We start from the raw sequence: 21229 nt of genomic DNA on the forward strand, positions 1-21229 counted from the left end.
TGAAAGTTTCCTTTTGCGTAGGAACCGCCAGTTTGTGTGGAACCCACTGGCAGATCCTGGTACAAGCCTGGGCTCTGAGGTGTTCTGAAAATAAAATCAGATATTAAAATAAAAATTAAATGTATTGCCAGAGAACAGAAACTTGTTTTGATAGAGAAGGCGAGTAACTGGAAGAAAAGATGACTGCTGCTGTTGCTTTTGCACTATCTGACTGCTTTACCTCAGGTTTATTCTGAGATTATGCCAAGATTATTCTAGAGAGAGAATGAATCTACCCTGAAGGAGCAACTCTGTCTTAAGACAGCGACTGTGGGATGTGTGTGACTGGGATGCTGTCCTGCCATGTGTATGTGCAGCATTCACTTAGTCCAGATATGGGGTTTTTCTTTTTTTTTTATGGGTCATTTGTTTTAAATAAAGAAAACTGGTAAGCATAAAAGTTTATAGCTGGCCAAAATAGTATTTGTTTTGGTTTGACTGAATTCAGTGGATTGACAACAGAAATGCACCTGGTTCTTGTTCAGTGTTCCAACATTTCATTTATTATAACAACCACTAAATCCCTTGGCACTCTTTTGTCTGCCAGCTCTCTACTATCTGTGGAAAGAAAAGAACGTGAGCATGTTAGAAATTGCTTCAAATGACAAGAGAAGGACTTTAAGCAAGCCTTTGCAAGGCTGAAGTATCTTTCTCAACAGAACCTCAGCATTTGTTTCCTAGCAAAATAGGTTTGCTTGCTTAACAGCGTTTGATAATTAGAAAAGAAACAAATTTGGAAACAGAAGGATGTTTTTAATTTAAGCCAAATAGGGTAGGGCTGAATGAATCCAAATTCCTTTATCTTGAAGGTGTTGCTTTAGAAATTTCCTAGCCTTTTGTAACTCTAATCAACACCGTTTAGTCAAAAATTGCCAAATATTTATAAACTAGTTTCCTCCTGCTCTTTTGCTTTTCATAAAGGAAGGTATCTGAGAAGTATCTCCCAGTAGGCAATAACCAACGTTCTGGTATGCACCCCTGTCATGTGATTAGATGGGATGTTTGACTTTTATTGAAATTTTTTCTCCTCTTCAACCCAAAGTAAATAGCTCTTCAATAGGGAGGTGCCCTCTCCTGTAGTTCGGCACTTGTTTTCCCAGAGGGCCCCTTCAGTATTGCAAAACTCAAGGGCTGGGGCAAAACTGCTTGGCGTTGGTACCCTCACAGGAATGCAGATGCCTACCAAAGAAAACAGCAAGTCTGATGCCATTTCTGGTGAGTGAAGCTGAAGGATGAATGGTAATGAAAATGAAATGGTAATTTCAGCCTTTAGTCACCAGCTGGATGAAGTATTCTGTGAGACAAAGAGAGCTTGTTAGAAGGTAGGGATGAAAAGGTGTCCGGCAACTACTTCCCCTCTTCCCATTTGACAGTGAAAATAGAAACATCTATAGAAAAAAGAAAAATTTACTCTGTGAAACGCTGCCAGCTTCAAACAGTATCTGAAATGCCTTGGAGTTTAAGGAAGCATTTAACTGATTTTCTCTGCGGAAACTTATGCCTTCTATTCCTTGAAGTTTTTTAATATATGTAAATTTAATATATTTTTTTAATATACGTAATTCAATGAGTTGGATATAAATGAATATAAAATGTTTTCTATTCTATGTCAGTAACATTGAAGGCAGACATAGGACTACAAGGCTTCATTTCTACTTGTGCAGCGATATGTAATTATCTCCTCCTTTAACACAACATGGATTGTAACACGACTATGGCTTAAATCCTTTTTTTAGTTCAGTATGCTAGGGACTAGATGTAAGTTCGTGCAGGTGTTTACAAGATTGTGCTTTATTAGCTATGATTGCTCTGGACTGTAAGCTCTTATTTTAATGTTTTGGGGGGTTGGGGTTTTTTGTTAACAAAGAAAGTATTGGAATATTTTTGATAGGGCAATTAGGAGCTGGCGATTAAGTGCAGTCAGGGGCCAGACTTTCAAAGGATTTAATGAGTCAAAGTGACTTTTTTTGGCTCACTTTTAAAGAATATCTCTTAAGATGTACTGAACACTTTTAAAAAAAGTTTTAAGTGTTTACTTCAGTGCTTAGCTGAGCTCCAGAACTTGGCCTGTCGAGTTCTATTGAAAAATATTTTTTTCCTTTGACTCAAACGTGTGAGCGTATCGATAAGGCAGTGTCTGAAGTCAGGAGCTATGTGCATTTTACCTCGTGTGCTGGGGCACTGATTTTGCTAGCTACCATTTGTCAGTGCTGCTGAGCTTAAATTTATGTCAAATAAAACCAGAAGGCACCCAAAATGCTGAGTGCCAGAGAGGGACGGTTATATTCGAGATAAAAGGGCAGGTCTTGTGTCTGAAAAGAAGAACAGCTGAGGCGCAGGGTTCCCTGGGCACGTACCACAGGCCTCTCTTTTTTTTCCTTTCTCTTCCCTGTGAATTCCTTTACCCTTCATTCTTTGTCAGCTTCTGCTTGTATCTTCTCCTGTAGCTTCTCTGCCTCTCGTTCTGCAGAGGTTGCTGGACCCACTTGCTTCCACCCCCGCCCTGGGATCAGTGTCTTTAGCAGTGCACGGGTTTATTTGAAGCACAGGTTGCACATGTCAGGTACTTCCAAAGCTACTGCAGCTTTCAGAAAAAAAGGCAGTTTGAATGTTCTCCAATGGATTTCTGTCCTGTCTCCGTAATAGGCAGTGTTGTTATCCCTAGGATGTTGTTTTATTTACTAGCCCTTTCTCAAAGGCTTTCATTACACTTTTAGACCCAGAGACCACGGGGCGAAATCTGAGTGGTTTAATGGATGTTTATGGTAGTTTATGGTATATTCAGGTATCTTTTGCAGTTCTGTTTTTATAAGACTGTGCAAAAGACCTCTCTTCAGCACAGGAGGATTCAGACAATAAAAACCGGGAGGAAGGTACCATGTGTGACTGTGTCTAGCATTCTCTCTAGCTGCTCCAGTCCTTTGCACTTGCAAACTGGCAAAACATGATGTCCTTTCTTTCTAGTCCATTCCATTAGGCTCAAATTATAATTCTCTAAAAATGTATTTAAGGATTGTCAGATAGATGTTTATGAACCAGAAACTGATTTTGCAGCTTGTGTTGGGTGGTTGGGGTCTGTTACCAGAGTCCTGACCGGGTTCATGTGCTGCCATTCACTGATTTGTAAGACACAGCAACGCTCAAACAGGAAAGTGTGGACTTTCTGAATGAAGTTTGAACTTAACTTCTAACTTTCCTAAGCAGTGACCAGGTAGATGGATTTTGTGGATGCAAGAGCCACTCTTCTCCTTTGTTCAGTTGAGAAGGCATTGAAGTGTTGACAGTCCCCGAAGCAGAAAAGGATGGCTGGCTGGCTGGTGGTGACACACCTCCATTTGTAATAATGTTCAGAGCAAAAGTTTGTGGGCTGCTGTGTGGTGAGACACAGCTGTTATTAAAGGAGGAACCAACAGGCTGGCTCCCCTTGTTTGAGCTGATTCACTCCAGGGGTGCAGAAGGACGCAAAGCCTGCTGGGCTCTGGGAGCTTGGGAGCAGCAGCTGCTGCATGAAAATCAGGGTCACTGCTGCAGGACTTCCAGAAAGCTTTCCTTTCCTGAGAACTCCAATACTACACAAATTCTTGAAGACATGGATGGGAGTGTGTGACCTGATTGTACAGTGTGGGAGAACAACGTCTTCTGAAGGCTGTTTGTTTTAGGAAAATGATGTCAAAAGCAAGTGTTGTGGGGCTGACTGATCTGGGACCTGGAACTTGCTCGGCTTCATCTGGATATTGAAACAGGCTGAGAAAAGCGCCGCTGGAAGGAAACAGTCTGTACGCTGAATTACCTTTTCAGGCAACACATTTCTACTCCTCCTTGGCTCCAGGAGTTCAGTTTTCATTGAACCCGATTGTCCCCTCAGGCTCCTCCCTCGTGTTTACATTTTCATTTGCTTTTTCTGGCTGTTACAGGTCTCACACAGCTTTAGCAGGAGCAGTTACCTCCAGGAGCAGGAGCAGAAGCTGCGGCTCAGACAGATTTATAGATTTTTGCCTTTTTCCCTCCTTTTTAAGCTGGGGTGTTTGCCCTGACTCAGGCTTTCCTTTGGGCAGGGTTTTGTGTAGAGAATATGAGTTGATTTAAATGAGCCAGTGATTGACTATCGCAGAAAGTTCCCGATGGTGCCTAGTAAAGAGGTAAGAAGCTTTGTTGTGGTTCAAGAGCTGGAAATACAAACCACATGTATTTCTGTGCGGGTTTTATTGGAATTATTGGGAAGAGCTTGCGAGGAACGATGGTCTGTCTGTGTTTGAGAGGGAGAAAGGAAAAGACAAGCACACATAAAAAGATTTAACTTTGAAGGAATGCAGCTCTGGACTTGTCCAGGTTTGCCTGAAGGTAGAAATATTTATTTATGAGGTTGGAAAAAAAAAAAAACCAACAGATCTCCTGTAATGCTTCCTGCTGCAACACGAACAAGGGTACGGCGTGCAAAGGTTTGTGTGTTTGCAACCTTCTTTTTGTTGAGGTGGACTGGGTCAGGAGGGCTCTTGCTGAGTGGGTGGCGTGGGTGTTTGCCTAGCTGGCTTGCGTTGGGCGTGTTTCCACAAGCGGTGAACGGAAGGGGGTGGCTGTGGGGACAAGTCAAAAGGCTGAAAGACTGAAACCTCTCTTTAACTCACAAGCCTGCCTGTGAGGGTTTGGATTTCAAGGAGGGAAGTGCCAGGAAACCTAGGCTTGGACGGAAGCCACTGCATTTGGTATGTGTTGGTATTTCAGCTCCCTGTTTTTATATAAGTTGCTCTTTGTGTATTAGGTGCGGGAGTGAAAATACACACGTACCCTTTGCTCTGAGGCTTTCATTTATAAGCGAGTCCCTGGTACTGGGGTGTGTGTAATTCAGATTCCGGGTGGGAATTCTGTCAGGCTTCAGCCCGGGCAGTTCAGGGAGCTGGAACCGCTCCTGGGAGGAGAGCTCAGGCTGGAAGAACGTGGGCCCCTTTGGGCTGGCGAGCTGCATGCCAGCAGTGCTGAGGTCTGCACCCTTGTGAGCAGCCCCTGTTTTTGGACAGCTGTGTTACTCCTGCCTCTTACAGTGTCGCTTCCTCGGAAAAAATGAGAGCAGGGATGGAGCTGTGCGTTGAGATGAGGAGTCGAATGCAGGGGAGCCATTAGATAGCAAGGTGCACAGAATAGAACTCTGCACTGCTGGTGTATTTTCTCATTTTCTTTGGTCAAAAACGTTCCCTGCCTATGTGCATAGCTTCACTTTTGCAGTTAATTTGGTTATGGCATTTTGGGGGGAAATGTGGATGAAGACCAGAGTAAAATGAAGTCTGAAAGTCTTAGTGCAGAGGTATTCCAAAATTAGGATTTAGAAAATGATGGAGTATGAAATGAAGGGGTTATGTAACTGAGAGCAACACCTTCAAAAGCCTGTGTTTTAAAGGTTTAGAGTATTTCATGATGCTTTGAGCTACCTGGTCTAGTGGAAGGTGTCCCTGCTGATGGCAGGGGGGTTGGGACTGGATGGGCTTTAAGGTCCCTCCCAACGCAAACCATTCTGTGATTTGAATAGTTCATTTGTCCTGGTCTGTGAACAAATAAACCACATATATATGTGTGTGTATATATTTCTAGTTTATATATAAATATATGTGCAGTTTATATAGAGAGCTTACATATATATAAAATAATACATATGTATTTTATACTCATCTACACACATAAATAAAAATCTAGATCTTGTATTTCCTTTGACTAAATTAATCTCAGAATGCGTGCCTAGAACTGTGCAAATGTGAAAATAATTTAAATGCTTATTTGCAATATCCATTGTTTTTTCATGATGAGGAGCTACAAGTTTAAGTATCCAGACTTCTCAGGAGCTGCTGGATTTCTGTTCAGCTGTGAGTCTTTCTCATCTGTTTATAATGCAGAATGATGATTTTCTGGTGGCTGTCTGAGGCTTCTAAAAAGGCCACTGCCTACTAGAGCAAAATGGTCTAGGTGCAAGTAAATGGTTTGATCCAACCATGGCAGGTGTTTCCTTGGGAAGTCTAACAATACTGTATTTATCTTTAAGTTTGCAGCCAACAGTCAGCAGGTCCCAAGCATTTCTGTTTCTCACTTCACTTGTAAACAGATAACACAGTGGGACTGCTGCCACCTCCCTCTGGGCAGCCACTGCTTTGACAAAGAGCTCTACAGGTGTTTGAAGCTTGGCAGCAGACCAGACTTTCAGATATGGATCCTCAAGTAGGACATCTAGGTCCCACGCTTTACTGATGGCACTGTCGAGTTCTTGGTCCTCCTCTCATGTGTATGCTTTTCCTTCCACTTTAGATAATCTGCATTTCCCAGGAAATAATGCAAGCTGTATAAAATATTTCAAGCTGTAAAGTTTCTTTCATTGTGAAGTTCTTCGTAACAAGTGGTCTGCCTTGACTTGGTGTCGCGGTTGTGAGCACAGTTAGATGCTGAGTGAGATAGTACTCATGTCCACAGCTGTTCAGGCTTTTTAATCCACTGGCACTTCATGGATCAGCAGTCTCAAGGTAACAAGGTGAGACATGCAATGCCACAAAACCTAGCTGCAGGTTTTATGATGCCGAAATAATTCAGAGATGCTGGTGTGCAGCCATCATCCCTTCTGCCACGGTGTTCAGGTCTGGCAGGGCTGTGGGGTTTGTTAGTGCATGCGGTAATTGGGAAGCCCAAACAGCTGGTAGTCGTTGGTTGCTTATACAAAGTGGTTCTTAGGAGAATCTCAAATTTCAGAGATTTTATATTTAACAAGGACCATACTGTAGCAAAAACATGCTGAAGCTTCAGATTTACTGAGTTGCCCCATAGAACCGAGATGTTGCCATATACAGACTCAAGTGTGTAAGGTCTCCTCTACTGGTCATGGACCTCTCAGTCTCTTTCAGTTCACTGCCGCTGTTCTAAACGAATTTTATGTTGGACCATCCTGAGATGTCCCATACTGTGGGATGTCCCAGAAAGACACTAGTTGTTCCCCATAGTACTGTTCTATCAATTGGGCTTCTGATGAGTACAGATGCCACTGTTCACTGTAGCAGAGAGCTGTACTTTTAAGTCTTTTTGAAAAGCTCTGTTTGCAAAAAAGACATTTTCATTCATTTACATGACAGGTTAGGGGAGGGAGAAATTCCTCTGGCAGAATTTTTCTTCCTTTCATCTGATTTACTTGTCTAAAACATTCCTCCACCCTTCCTTGATGCTTACCAGTTAATGTTAACTATTCAGAGAAATGTGGAGCTGTTCACAGTCTCTTCCTCATGTTCACTGTGAGCTATAATAGCTCCCCTGCCTGTGCCCGAGAATGTGGCAGATTTTGTACTCACCATTTCTGTAGTTATGACTGACTGGCCTGCTGGAAGGATTTACAGCACTGTGCCTACTTTTGGGTAACGGAAAAGTCAGGAAGACTTCGTAAGGGTTCAAGTGTCTGAGTCCTTTATTTCCTTAACTGCATTCCAGTGCAGACCCGTAACCTCTTCGAGTCTGTTTTGTGTCAGGTTACTCAACTATTCAGAACAAAGCAGTTTTGTTTTGTTTTCTTGTTTTAAACTCAAAACTAAGCACACAGAAAGGAAAAAACTAAATCATTGCCTAGTAGTTACTCTTGGTGTTTGGGGTGGTTTGTTTTATTTTTGCAGTTTATTGTGGTGACTGTATTAAATACCTCTACATGAAATGCCAAGTGTGCTTCATTGTCGGAGCAGTAGTGTGAGTTTGAGAAGTCACAGCATGAAAGAGGTTGAGAAACTGTCAGTTGGCTGTATTTTCCTTAGATATGGTATATTCTCATAATTACTGGTTTTTAATATCTGTATATAGACATTCAGCCTCATGTATAGCAACTCTTTTTACCATGGCATTTACACATCATAAATTTCATCGTGCTTCTCACAGTTTGCCCATTGAGAAATTCTACGGCAAGGGGAATGGCTTTCTTTTTTTTGCTAGCCTGGTAAGGAATATTTTGGTCTTTTGCACGTGCTGTTTTTAAAAGCAACATCAGAAAAGTAATAGTACTTGGTCTTAGTCCTTAAAAAGTCAAAGGTTGTCCTTTAATTATTAGCTAAAACCTATTAAACCTATCATATAACCGCCAGTGTATAGGCATTTTAACTGGTGGAAACTTGGCAGGATGTCCCATAGTGAAGGCTTTTTCCAACCAGACCACTTTTCTTGCCATTATAAACCAATGAATTCATTGCTGTCCTGGGTACAATTTCTGAGTAATGCTTTTTCTAAAATGGTATTGCCTAGAAAAGCTACCTAGTTCGGAAGCTTCATGATCACGATGCCATTAGAAGTATATTTTGAACATGTGTGGGAGAGTGGATGTTGAAATGCGTTGGGCTCTCCATGGCTCTGTTGATTCTGGAACTGCCACAGATGCAGACTAAGCTCTTGGTTACCTTTGACAAAAATCTGCCTGCTCCTAAATGGTACCAGTCTAATTTTCTTATTATCAAACAATTCTCAAACCGTGGGTAGAAAAGGTTATTCAGAAACTTCTGCTTAATATAAATGTTTTGGTAAATGAGCATTAAATCCTTTGAAAGTAGAACCACTCACTTTACTTCCTTGGCTTGGTGGACAGTAGAAATATTTACTCCTAAAGCGTTTCATAAGAAGCAGAATTAATTGTGTGTGTTGTCAGCTCTGGGTAAGAGCGCACAGCCACCCTCTACCTCCGGCTGGTGTAACCTCTGCCACATGGGTGGGAGTTGGTCAGACCAGCCCAGTGAAGGGTCATAAGCACGTGCCTCCCACGGGTTCATTCCTTCTCCTCAGTCTGTCACGTCAAGGAGAGCGTTACAGAGCCCTGACAGGCAGAAGTAGGAAAAAGTGGTTTGGATAAAATAAGCTGGATTCAAATAAACTCTTGAGCTTTTAAAATGTTCCAGAGGGAAATCGCTGTATTCAGTGTTCTGTGGTTTTATCTGTTGCCAGTGTTGGTAGTACTGAAATAACAGGGAAGAGAGTATTCTCACAGTAGTATTTTTGACTCAAATGGATTTTTTACTTTGTGATTGTATGTAAAAGTCTGCTCGAGTCTATGGTTCTTTTCTGGGAAGCAAAAAGATTCCCCTCCCCACCCCCCAACAACTTTAATTACCCATTTTGTACGTACTCTGTATTTGCTATTGTTGAGTATGTATTTTGTGATTCCTGTTAGCAGTAAAGCATCATAGCTGAAGTATTACATATGTGATAAAACATGTCGAGGTGTGTACACAGGAGACAATTTTAAGGCTGAGATTTTAGTCTCTCACTTGTGGTTCTCTTGACTTCCTGCTGTATGTTTTGCCTTCATTTTTTGTTGGTTATTGAAAAGAAATAAGATGGGCTGGTGGCTGCACCATGAAAGAAAACCTGTCCATCAGATTAAAGCACACAGAATGTGTGCCTTGAGGTAGCAAGAAGCAGCAGGGTTCATGGGTGCCAGTGGCAGTTCTGGGGTCAGAAGCAATGTAGTCACTGCAGTCGGGCCCTCCACTTGAGTTCATTCGCCCTGTGAGGAGGTAAAAGCTGGCTTGGCCAGTTCTTCTGCGCGTGGCTGATGTCAGTGGAGCGTGCTGGGTTGTGCTGATGCAACTGGAAGCAGGAATTTGTTTGTTCTCAACACCCAGCCTTAGTAATCTCAGTAGATGCATTTTCCTGCAAAACTGTTGTATTTCCTAAAGATGTTCTAAAGAGAAAGGAAAGTTCTAGCCCCCAGTTGTTATGAATGGCTATTTGTAAACTTCAGTTGAGTGAGTACCTTGGAAATCAGAAACAAAATCGGGTTCTTCCCATCATTTATGAGGAAGGAGTTATATTCTGATTTTTAAGGGATTATGTCCTTGTTTATTAAAATTTAAATGTGGAATGCATATCAGATCTTCCACACACATAGACATTTCATAGTCTAACATTTTCTCATGCGTGCCCTCACAAAGAGGCCTTACATATGTTCCAAGGACTGCAGCTCTAATTGAAAGCCTGATTTTTTCCTTGCACCACCAAGAAAAGGAGTAAATGATTCTTCATAGTGTTGCTAGATACACTGAGTAGAAATGGATGCACTGGTAATTGCACGTTCCAGGCGAGTATTGCTCGTAGGTTCCTACCATTCCTGATCTGAATGGGATGTATGGTAGCTGCCTCTCCAGTTCCTAGTGCTGTAATAGTGTCATTTTTTAAATTAGTATGAAAATTAGTACCGTTACAAATGGAAACATGAATGAAGGAAGATCTTGCTGTTGGGTGAGGCTGTGTGTGTAGAGCCAGTGCAGTCTTGCAGCACGATACCGTTAGTGTCAGCAGCACTTCTGCCATGTGGCGCGACACCAGCCAACGCTCTCGTATAATGCCTTGTCCTTTTCTCTCCCTTCCCTTCTTCCTGGCCTCTTTGCAGTGCTGCACACCCAGGGGCCCATCGATGGCAGCTTGTACGCAAAGGTGAGGAAGAAGAGCTCTTCAGACAGCAGCATCCCTGGCGTTGCTCAGGGTGTGCCCGTGACTGGCAGTCCTGATCACAGCGACCATACCCTGTCCGTCAGCAGCGATTCGGGACACTCGACAGCTTCCATCAGGACAGACAAGACTGAGGAGCGTCCTGTGCCAGGAGTCAAGCGGGGTCTGAGCCCACAGGAGAAGGCAGAACTGGACCAGCTACTCAGTGGCTTTGGTCTGGAGGATTCTGTCAACACCACCAAGGATATGACCGACGCTCGCAGCAAGTACAGTGGGACTCGCCACATAGTGCCAGCTCAGGTTCATGTCAATGGGGACACCAAAGTGAAGGACAGGGAGACTGACATTCTGGATGACGAAATGCCTAATCATGACCTCCACAGCGTGGACAGCATTGGGACTTTGTCTTCCTCAGAAGGGCAGCACTCCACCCACCTAGGGAACTTCAGTTGCCACAAGAGCAGTCAGAATTCACTTCTTTCAGATGGCTTTGGAAGTAACACTGCAGAAGACCATCACAATGCTTTTGCCCCAGACCTGGGAATTGGCGTGGATTCTCTCTACGAGAGATCGTTTGGAAACACCGAGCCAAAGTCAACTCAGCAATTGCAACGGAATCCTTCTGTCTCACCCCAGCCTCAAGCCTATGGCCCAAGTAACTACTCTACGCAGACCTGGGTACGCCAGCAGCAGATGGTCACTGCTCACCAATATGGTTTTGCCCCAGAGAATGAAATGAGGGTTGGCATTCATCACGCTGTGGAGAATTCGGGCAGTGTCCAGAGCCAGTCCCGAGTCCCAGACACCCCGACACGTGGCTCCAGCAGCAGAGATGCTGTGCAGAGGGGGCTAGGAAGCGTGCCAGCTCCCGCTGAAGCTGCAGAACATGCCAGCTCCGAGAGTTTTAAGTCAAGGCCAGTACCTCAGAGGCACATGAATGGCCTGGATCTAGGACAGAGCGCAGGGGATTTGCCAGCTTCTCCAACTTTGGATATCGATCAGTCCATTGAACAACTGAACAGGCTGATCTTGGAGTTGGACCCTACATTTGAACCTATCCCGACCCGCATTAACACTGTCACCAGGGACAGAAATCAAGTGAATGGCTTCACGAGCCTTGACGTAGACGTGGAAGGGCTTGGCAGGAGTCCTGGCTTCCATGACAAATTAGAGGTGACCAACAGGAATCCCTCCCGGCACGGTAAGCTGCTGTAATACTTTCTGTGTGTCATCTTTTCCTAGCGCTTGTGTGTTCTTCATACAGTACAGCAGGACCTCAGGTCTCCACTTACAACTTCCAGGATGTTTATCGGGGGATTATTTCTGATACCCTCTTTACATAACCATCCAAGAAATTATGGGATGAAACTGATGGTGATGAAAAGTGGTTTTTTGCAGATACTTGTTTTTTGCTTGAAAAAAGTACTGTTCAGCAAGTTCTTACCTGTTATAGATCATCAGCTGGGATTTTTTTGCTGCTGTAAGTTTTAAGTGATAAGAGAGCAGAATTCCTACAATTCCTATATTGAGACATTTTTAGAAGGCATCTGTAGTGCAATGATTCATGATTATATGCTTTTTTTGCTTGGAGGAAGTACTTACTCCAGTTTACTGTCCTGAAGTCGGATTCTGTTGGAGTTCTCACAAAGCCTTTCATTGACATTAAAGACTTGGGGGGAAGGTGGCAGGTAGAGGGTTACCTTTGCATTTTTAGTGCCCAGAATGAACAAATGAACTCTATCCAGAGTCTAAGTACTGCAGACAGCGTAAAATGTGTGGAATCCAGGATACAGGATGCAAGACTGGAGGCTTTTGTTGGCCTCTAGTCTTGGCTTATGTCATCAAGATTTATGAGCCTCATTCTAGTCATATTTCTAGTGATTTAGGATATTTAAATTTAGGGAAATTTCCTTTAAAAGCTTAACCCTTAAAGTGCATTATCATCATTTTACCTTCTATTTTTCAGGGCCTTATGCTGCCAGTGTGATTTATGTTGGTTAGCATCTTCTAACCTTAGTAGTCTCTTTGAAACAGAGTACTAGTATAAAACTGTGTTGGATGTTCTCAGCTGAAATCTGTTGGTGGTACTCGTGGAGGGGTTGTAGTTCATTTCACCAAAGGCAGCAAAACTGAATGGGTACTTCTCCTTTCCTCCAACTCCTAATTTGGTGGGGTGTGGGGAGGCATTATTAGTGTGCATTTCTAGGGGTGTCATCTAAAGCACCATCATTTTCAACAGCTATTACTTCAGAGGATGGCATCTGCTAGCAGATGTGCCCCCCACCTCCAGCCACATGCAAACAGAGTGGTGGGACACAAGTGGAACAGACATTTCATCAGCCTTTAAACCAGATAGAACAGGTTTATCCTGAAAACACATATGGGTGTGTTTGTGATAGGACCTGATCTGTAGGAATTTTACTGTGAGGAACACAGTTACTCCACTGTGTTCCCAAACACCATGACGGAATTATGGTTAATACTGAGGCAGAGCTACAAGAAAGGTAAATTCAGTATTTTTAGGTCATGAGCTCCCAGGCTACAATTGGAGATGTCAGGATTCACCTGTCATTTTCTGCATGTGCTTCAGCATGTGATACTGGAGTAAGTAATGTAAGAATAGCATTTAATTAAACAAAAGATTTTTTGAAAGAAATATTCTTTTGTATAATGTTAGCACAACAATAATAATTTTTTAAGTTTGCCTTTATGTCAAGTGCTAAAATGTTCTGTTTCTGACTTTTGAAAGTATCATTCAGTTTCTACTAGTAAGAGCTTGATTTTAAAACCATCCTTGCTTCCAAAGGTAAAACAATATGTATATGTGGTGTGCTGCCACCTCTGCTTGAGCCTAGGAGGTCACCAGCACATACTGTTTTTTCAAATTCTGTAGCATGTATTTATTTACCTATCCAGACTTGTCCTGCTGCTGTATACAGAATCATTTACACATGATTCTGCCCAAAACAACCAGGGGGAAAAGCAGTTTGGCTGAATTAATGTTAAGAATGAGGAAGACCTGGAATGTTTTACCTTGGTACATCACCTGATGGATGGGAGCGTTCTAGCTGTTAAGAGCAGTTGTGAATTGGGCTGGTCAGACAGAAGCAACAGGAGTGTAATTTCATGTCTCAGATGAACCCAGGTGACAGTCATAGTTCTGAGCATAAAACACAGATGTCCTGATATGTTCTTTCAAACCCTAGATAGCAAATCCAGCAGTGTAGTCCAAACACAATGACACTCTGTGAGGCAGATAACTGAATGCTGGAACAGTGACCTGCTGCTTGCAGAAGCCTCTGCTACCTCCCAGGCCTCAGCTCTAGGAGAAAAGAGGTACAGAAACGGAAACAGCAAAATTAGTGAATGTTAACTGTGGGTGGGAAAAGGAGCAGCAAGCCTGAAGTTTGAGAAAGAAGGAAATCTTTATTAGCTCCTTTATTAGCTCCTTTCCTTTTTCAAACACACTTGCCCATTCCGTTGTCTTTGGGGATGGTGGGTGCACAGTGTGTGTGTGGGGAGAGGCAGAGAAAGTGGCCTCAGGGGATGCAGGTCTGTCAGACACTCTGGAGTTCCAGTGTGCAAACCCAAGCCCTTAACGAGTCTACAAACAAACAAACAAAAAAAAAACAAAAAACAAACCCAAAAAAACCAAAACCAAACAGATAAAAACATAGGTCGAAATTATATTGCTGCTCTCAGCTGATTTTAATTCTTCTTCATGCATGAATTCTTGTGTTTGAAAATATTGTCTTAAAACATCCTTAGGTCACCTGGTGTGGTGGGGCCAGCACAGATACACAGTTCCCACAGCTCTATGTTTCGTATGGATTTTACATCATTTATCAGCTCAGTAAAGAAACGAGCATTAAACAAAGCCCTCTTCCTTCCCTCCCTCAAAAAAATCCCAACATGCAAAACGAATCAAAATGAGGTGGCTGAACATCTGATTACAAGTGTCTGGAACATCTTCAGAGATCTTTCCTCTATTGAAAATAAATCTTTGAAGATGGTCCAAATTATGGCATCATAAATCATGCTACAGTGTATCTGCAGACAAGGGAGAGAGGAAGAAATCCTTTTTGCATACTTTATTAAATAGTAATTTTTAAAAGCATTGAACTGCTCCAGATGTTCCCATCCACTCCGTGATAGTCAGTGGGAGATCAGACCCAGTCCATCTGAAGTAAGTTGTAAAGCGATGGGAGAACAAAGCTTGTCCAGATCCTCATGTGCCTTGTTTGCGTGTAACAACAAAGCACTACAAAACCCGGTTTAGTTTCCATTGCACAGGAAAAGTTTGGTACCTGACTTGGAGTTAACTTTACAGTGGTTAACAGTAAATTTCAATGGAGTTTTTAGCTAAACTGAGGTTAAAAACTTGAGTTTTTGAGTTGAAACTGGAGTTATAACTAAACTCAATTTTTGAAACTAAATTTAGGGGAGGTTTTTTTTAAGTGGAAGTTAAAAATGGAATTTTAGTTACATTTAGCAGCACAGTAATTTTTAATTTGATTTCTGTCATGTACTCTTTCCATCAATCCTGTAACTTTCAGGCTTGCGGGGCTGAGTGCAGCATCATTACGATGTCTGTGTTAGGGGGTTGGATTTTGCAGCAGCCTTGCTGCCCACACTTGGCACGGTGTCAGAGGGCTGAGGAACTCACGTGGCCAGACCTGGGAAGCTGCTGTCCCCAACACGGACAGGTTTAATGGCCTCCTTGGTGGCGGGGTAGAGTTGAGACCTTTTCGTTTGCTTGTTGGACTGATGGGTTAGGAGGAGTTTGGATTCCTGTCCTACTGCCCATTCTAGACAGGGGAAAAAAGAAGTCTGCTTGTGAGACATTGCTGAACACGGGGTATTTTTTCAAGAACATGGAGATTTTTCTGGCTGCAATAGCACTTCCTGCTACGTGTTAGAAGATGAAGGCACTGAAGGTATCACAGACACAGCTCAGTTGGCTTTTGTTTTGATTAGCCCCTTTGAAACACTGTTCCTGTAGAGCTGCGAGTCTGACAATAAGGTATTCTGTTAGCACGTGCATCAGAAATCCATCATTTTGTTTCAACTGGCTCTACGTTTGCTTGTCCCTTTTCCACCACATCAATGTTCCGATTACACAAAAACTGATAAACTATATAACTTAGCTTGAGTTGCTGTCTCTGAAGATGTCATAACAGTGATGGTAAAGCTGATTCTAAATTTGTGAGGTAGGTTCGCTTTGGTTTAAGCATAAAGCTGTCTTGAAAGCTTGATCATTAAATGCCTTCTGCCAAAATCTCAAACTTTGTAGAAGATACATGGTGCCAGAGAAGGAAATAACTTTTGATTTGGGTCGTGTCGTGGTAACGTTTTTTTGGTACGTGGAGCAGTCCCTGAAGGCTCCTCTGTTCAAAGTTAACTTACGGGTTTTTATTTTTTCCCCTGGATGAATTGTTAAGCCTCTTGTTGGAGTGAATCCTGGTGTTCCCAGGAACGGGCAGTCAGAGTTCTGCAGGTCTTGTTAAACTGCTGTGTAGGCAGTGGCACCTGGAATCTCTGCGATGCTCACATTATCCTCCCCAGAGCCTTACTTTAGCTGCCGTGCCTGTGCTGAGGGCTGTGCCTGAGGGACACTGGGGACAGTTGCAGTTTGCACTCTGCCTTTTTCAAGAGAACCCGCATTTTCTCGGTCTGTGGGTTGAAATGATAGAGCCTCTTCTGTGTCACAGTAATTTACAGACGGGTTGAAGCTGTGGTGAGAAGCTGCCTTGAAGTGCCTCTGCTTTGTCTGTTCCTCCTCTGCTCCACTATTGTGTGCGGTTCTGGGCCCCATCATTTAAAAAGGATGTGAAGGTCCTTGTCTGTGTCCAGAGGAGAGCGACGAAGCTGGTGAAAGGGCTGGAAGGAATGTCCTCTGAAGACTCTGGGTTTGTCTGATTTGGAGAGAAGCAGGCTGAGTGGTGACCTCATTGCTCTCTGAAGCTTCCTGAGGAGGGAGTGTGGAGAGAGGGGTGCCGAGCTCTTTTCCCTGGGACCCAGTGCCAGGATGTGTGGGATGGCTCACAGCTGTGTCCCTCAGGGGACATTCAGACTGGACATGAGGAGACATGATCCTGAGGAGCAACAATCCTGAAACCAAAACCACAATCCCAGAAGAGCGAGAGCCTGAGCAAAAGCCAGTGAGAGAGCGAACCCCCCTACAAGAGAGAAACTCTCATTAATATGCTGAACATGGTGTGATATGACAGGGACTATCCCACTGGCATATCCAAATGCCAGTCTGGCTTACTGATTGTAATACTCCTTGCCCACCCTAGAACTTACACTTGCAGACCAGCAAAGCGCAAAGTCCTTCGACTTCCAGCGACAGTTGCAAACATTGGTATGCCATCAGTGTTGTTCTCATCACCAATCCCAGCAAACCCAAACCCCAGCACTGTTCTAGCTGCTGAAAAGAAACCAGCTCTGGCCCAGCTCAAAATCAGGACAATTAGTTATTTTAGAAATCTTCAGCTCTTTAAAGAGAAATAGTTAATTCTTAAAGATCTTTTTGCATGTATAGGCAAAAAAACCTCTAAGGAGTATCTGAAAAGTTGCTATGTATGTGGTTATTTGTCTTCTGTCCTGTGACTACTCAGTAAGAGCTACTGTGGAATCCTGCTTACTGACTCTGTACAAAGAAGGATGCAAAAAGCAGTTGCTGCAGGAGAATTCTGAAAGTGCCTGTTGGTGGGAGTGGATGACTAAGGATAAAACCCTGCTAATCACAGAATGGTAGGGGTTACTGTGTCTAATGACACTCTCTTAGTCGGGACTTTAGAAACAAATACTGCTTTATGCCCTTGAGTATCCTGGATGGTTCTGCCGGCTCAGTTTACCCTTGTGTTCCAAAAGGTTACAGCTCCTGCGTGTATCTAATACTGAATTTTTGGGATTAAGCGTGATTGCCATGTGTGTCACAAAAGGTGTACACTGAGCTGAGTTTAGAAGGGCCACTGTCTGCCTTAGCTAAAAAGAAGCTGTTTTTTTCAGGGAAAATGCAATCCTGGAAGGCAGCAATGGTTCTGCTGCCAAGAGCTGCTGTGTGTTAGGGATGGAGAGAGAGGTTTCCCATTTGGCTGCCGGCAGCGGTCCCTGCTGGCAGGCTCTACTGGCGGTGCTGGGAATAACCTCTTCCAAAAATGAGTGTCAGCAGAAACATGCTGCTTAGCTCCTCTGGACCCAGGTGTACTGCAGATATGTCCCAACTTGTGTCAGCAAGGCTCACTGCAACTGATCCCCCCCCACCTGTGTGCTTTTGTAAAGTAGTTACGGAACCAGTTATTTCATGAGCATTTGTGAACAGAATCACTGAAGGCACTATAGTGAAGTTTGTTCTGAGAACTCTAACTGAAAAAACAAAACAAACTGGTTTATTAATCAGTTTACCTATTTGTTTCAGCAACAGGTATGCAAGATGACGATGCAAGAGGGGGAAGGATCCGAAAGTTAAGTGTTGGGCAGTATGACAACAATGTCCCTGGGCAGCCATCGTACAGCAGGTGTGGATGGATGAAGTCTCCTGCTCCTGACCAGACTGGGAATCCAGGATCACCGATTCCTGTAGGGGAAACCAAGGAGGTAAACAATGAAGAGTTTTTCAGAAAAGATTTATTGAAGCGAATGGCCAGTAGGGAGGTTCGTGTTCAGTGTCCAAATCCAAGGGGAAGCAATCGGGCAGTTGTGTCGTGGCAATAAGAATGAGTGAAGTTATCTCAGAAATGCAGTTTGATGTTTAAAGATGTCCTCCTTGTGTCCTCTCTGTGTGTTTGCATGTTTTCATTGTTCCAAGATCTCTCTGCTGGAACAGTGGATCAGATTATATGAAACCTTCTGTAATGTGATGAAAAATGCCCTATTGTGTTGTAGGGTTAAAGAGGAATTTTCACACTATAATTGTGGTTTTTTGTGCCCTTTCTAGATGGCTGTTGCACATTACCAAGATGAAATAGATGGGGGAATCTTCTCCCCAACAAAAAATGAAGCTGTCCCATCCACACCAGCTTTTCCTCTGTCACCAGAGACATCATATGGTATGGAAATGTCTGTCTCTATTAATTTTAATAGCACTATTAACATTTTAGCTGTTACTGAAGAGGAATTGTACTTTTCCTTCTTTCCTAGTGAAAACACCTCCACTGTACCATCAGCGGATTCCCCCCAGCCCAAAGGTCAGCAGCCCGTCTGAGCTGTACAGAACCAGTCCTGGTAAGATACTCCTGCTTCTTAAATAATTTGAAACTGAACTGTCTGTGAAGGCAACTAACACAGCAGTGGTTATTTCTTTGAAAAAGGGACGTATACCTGGTGAATTTAGACATATGCAAGTCAGAGAAGTAGAATTTAGCAGTACTATTTTAATTGCATCAAAAAGTAGTAAACAATTAATTATCAAGAAAGATTGAATGCCTTTAACTGCCAACAAGGAGCACGGTGTTCATGGTCAGTGTCCAAAATCAGTGTGGAGCAATTAGGCAGTTGCGTCGGGGTCAGAAGTGCAAATGCCATTCAGTGTTGGAGGCTCTCCTGCTCTGGCTCTCTAGAGATGTTTGCGTGGTTTCAGTGTTCCACTATCTCTGCTGATATTTGATAATATCAAAATGGCACTGTCAGGAGGCTTGAGTTCCTTGTGGTTTTTAGTAGGTTTTGTCTCTGAGGAAGGAGTGGTGATACCATGTTGCTGTTGTGCTAGTAGAGCTTGGCAGTAGCTGTGCTCACGTCAAAGAGATTCTGAAACGAAGGGATGAATGTTCTGGAGGGGATTTTTGCCACGATACAGTTTGTAAATGCACAAGTATGGAAAAGTAGTTAGTAGTAGGTGATAACATGGTTAAAGATTTAATGTGATCTAGCTATGAATTTTATTAATAAAGCTATAAAATTAATAAAATTCTAAAATAAAAGCTGTAAATTTAATAAAATTCTTCTTTGAGGCCTTGACTCTTTACAGCTAAAATTAACAGCAAAGCTATTGTTAGCTGTCACCTTTTCTGTGTGCAGTTATTTTAAAAGCAGTAAGTTTTAAAACAGAAAAAAAAAAGTATTTCACGGGACTGCCTCATAAAGTGCTGGACGTAGAAGGCATCCAACGTAATTTATTTAAAACCTGGATAAAAATCACAAACATTCATTTAAATTGTATGCATTAGAAGATGGTCAGATGATAATGCATGTGTACGTGTAGTTTTATTGCTTAGGCTGTGACTGTCTTCTCAGGCAGGATCTTGATAGTAGAGCTTCCAAGAAATTTGACAGTGGATTGTGATGCAATTAATAGTAGGAGTGTTGTGTTTTTAACTTTGGGATGCAATTAATAGTTGGAGTGTTGTGTTTTTGACTTCTCCCTATCGTTAGCTATGCCCTACCCCTTCTTTATCCCCATATGTTTCTGTAGGATGCCCTGTCTGTGCCAGCTTGGAAGAGCAGGGTTCCTTTCTGGAGCCTTGCTCTTTCTCAGAGGGGAGCGGGTTTAACCCCCCTCAGTCTGTGCTCAGACGTGCAGTCCTTTCCTGTCCACGCTGCTGCTCCAGTGATCTCTTGCTGCCGTGGTTTCACTGCCCTTTTCCTCACTTTGCAGAGCTTGCAGCACCCCTGGAGTTCATTATGATCTTTAGTAAGACACCTTGTTTCTTAAGACAAACTTGAGCAGTCTATAAACTGGCCAGTTTTATAAATACCCCATGGAAAAGCCGACTGCAGATAGAGCAGAGATACAGCGCTCTGAGTGAGAGCCATTGTATGTCCCAGGGGAGAGTCCCACACACCAGAGAAGGAACAGAAGCTCTATTTGTAGGCTGTTTTGAAGAGTATAAAGGCTCTTTTGTTTCAGACAGCATCCAGCTAATTGAAGTCCCTTTGTATATAGAAGTAACAAATAAAACCATAGCGAGGTCTTTGTCGGAGGGCCGAGCTCCGACCAAGCTCCCCGGCCACTCCAGCCCTCCGAGCTTCCTCAGCCCCAGCCAAAGCACGGACAGAGCTTTGTGGAAAATGGGCCTTCACAAACCGGCCCTGTTCTGCGGCAGGAGGCAGGGTCTGTGGAACAAGGGGAGATTGTCTCAGTCCTTTATCCGTGCACTGACAGAGAGGAGACATGACGTCCTGCTTTTCCATCTTTTCTGAACAGCCTCAGTGTACTTGGGTAGCTCAAGCAGGGTACAGGGTGGGATGGTCCTGCTGCTGCTGGTGTGAGGCATCTCGGAGCCTTCCAGCGGGTATAAGGTCTTGCCTTTCCATACTGGCCACAGAGCTCAGCCTCAGGGCTGGGCTCAGAGCTGATGTGACATGTACCAGCTGCATCTCTTCTAAAAATGGTCAACAGCTTAACTTTTCTCCTCATGCTGTGGTGAAACTCTTCAAGATCAGATACTGGTGTATTTTCAGTTTTTCTAATACAAACTATGTTTTTATCTGGCAGAGACATTGTAATCCTAAATTCCCCTCCTTGACTAACATGGGCTTACTCTGTTACATCACCCAGCAGAGTGATGAGTGTTTCATAAATCTCTCGGAAGGCAAAACCACAACCTAAGAGATACCCTCATTACTGCCTAATTCTATTACTGATTATAATTACACTGTTGTAATTTCATACTGTCATTCCAGGATTGTCATTTCTTCCAGTCACTTAGTTGCAAGGGAATTAAATGTACTGCTTAGTTGTTTGATGAAAAAAGTTAAGATTCTGAAGTGAAAACGCTTTCTGTGTGTCAGGAGGGTTAGTCGTGTA

At 43.1% G+C, this 21229-nt stretch overlaps 1 protein-coding gene across 1 annotated transcript in view; it reads left to right on the forward strand.

The window, feature by feature from the left end:
• TNS3 (tensin 3) overlaps positions 1 to 18708 on the forward strand; it is a gene marked incomplete at its 3' end in the record, with an annotated part of 78818 nt that extends 60110 nt beyond the window's left edge. Inside the window, exons 17-20 of the mRNA XM_010172102.2 lie at positions 10421 to 11680; positions 17903 to 18081; positions 18422 to 18533; positions 18625 to 18708. Coding sequence (XP_010170404.1) covers positions 10421 to 11680; positions 17903 to 18081; positions 18422 to 18533; positions 18625 to 18708 — 1635 coding nt within the window. The remainder of the gene's footprint in view (positions 1 to 10420; positions 11681 to 17902; positions 18082 to 18421; positions 18534 to 18624) is intronic.
• Positions 18709 to 21229: the final 2521 nt, after the last annotated feature.

This window comes from Antrostomus carolinensis, unplaced genomic scaffold, assembly GCF_000700745.2.
Source record: "Antrostomus carolinensis isolate BGI_N321 unplaced genomic scaffold, ASM70074v2 scaffold10897, whole genome shotgun sequence".
Classification (NCBI taxonomy): Eukaryota; Metazoa; Chordata; class Aves; order Caprimulgiformes; family Caprimulgidae; genus Antrostomus; species Antrostomus carolinensis.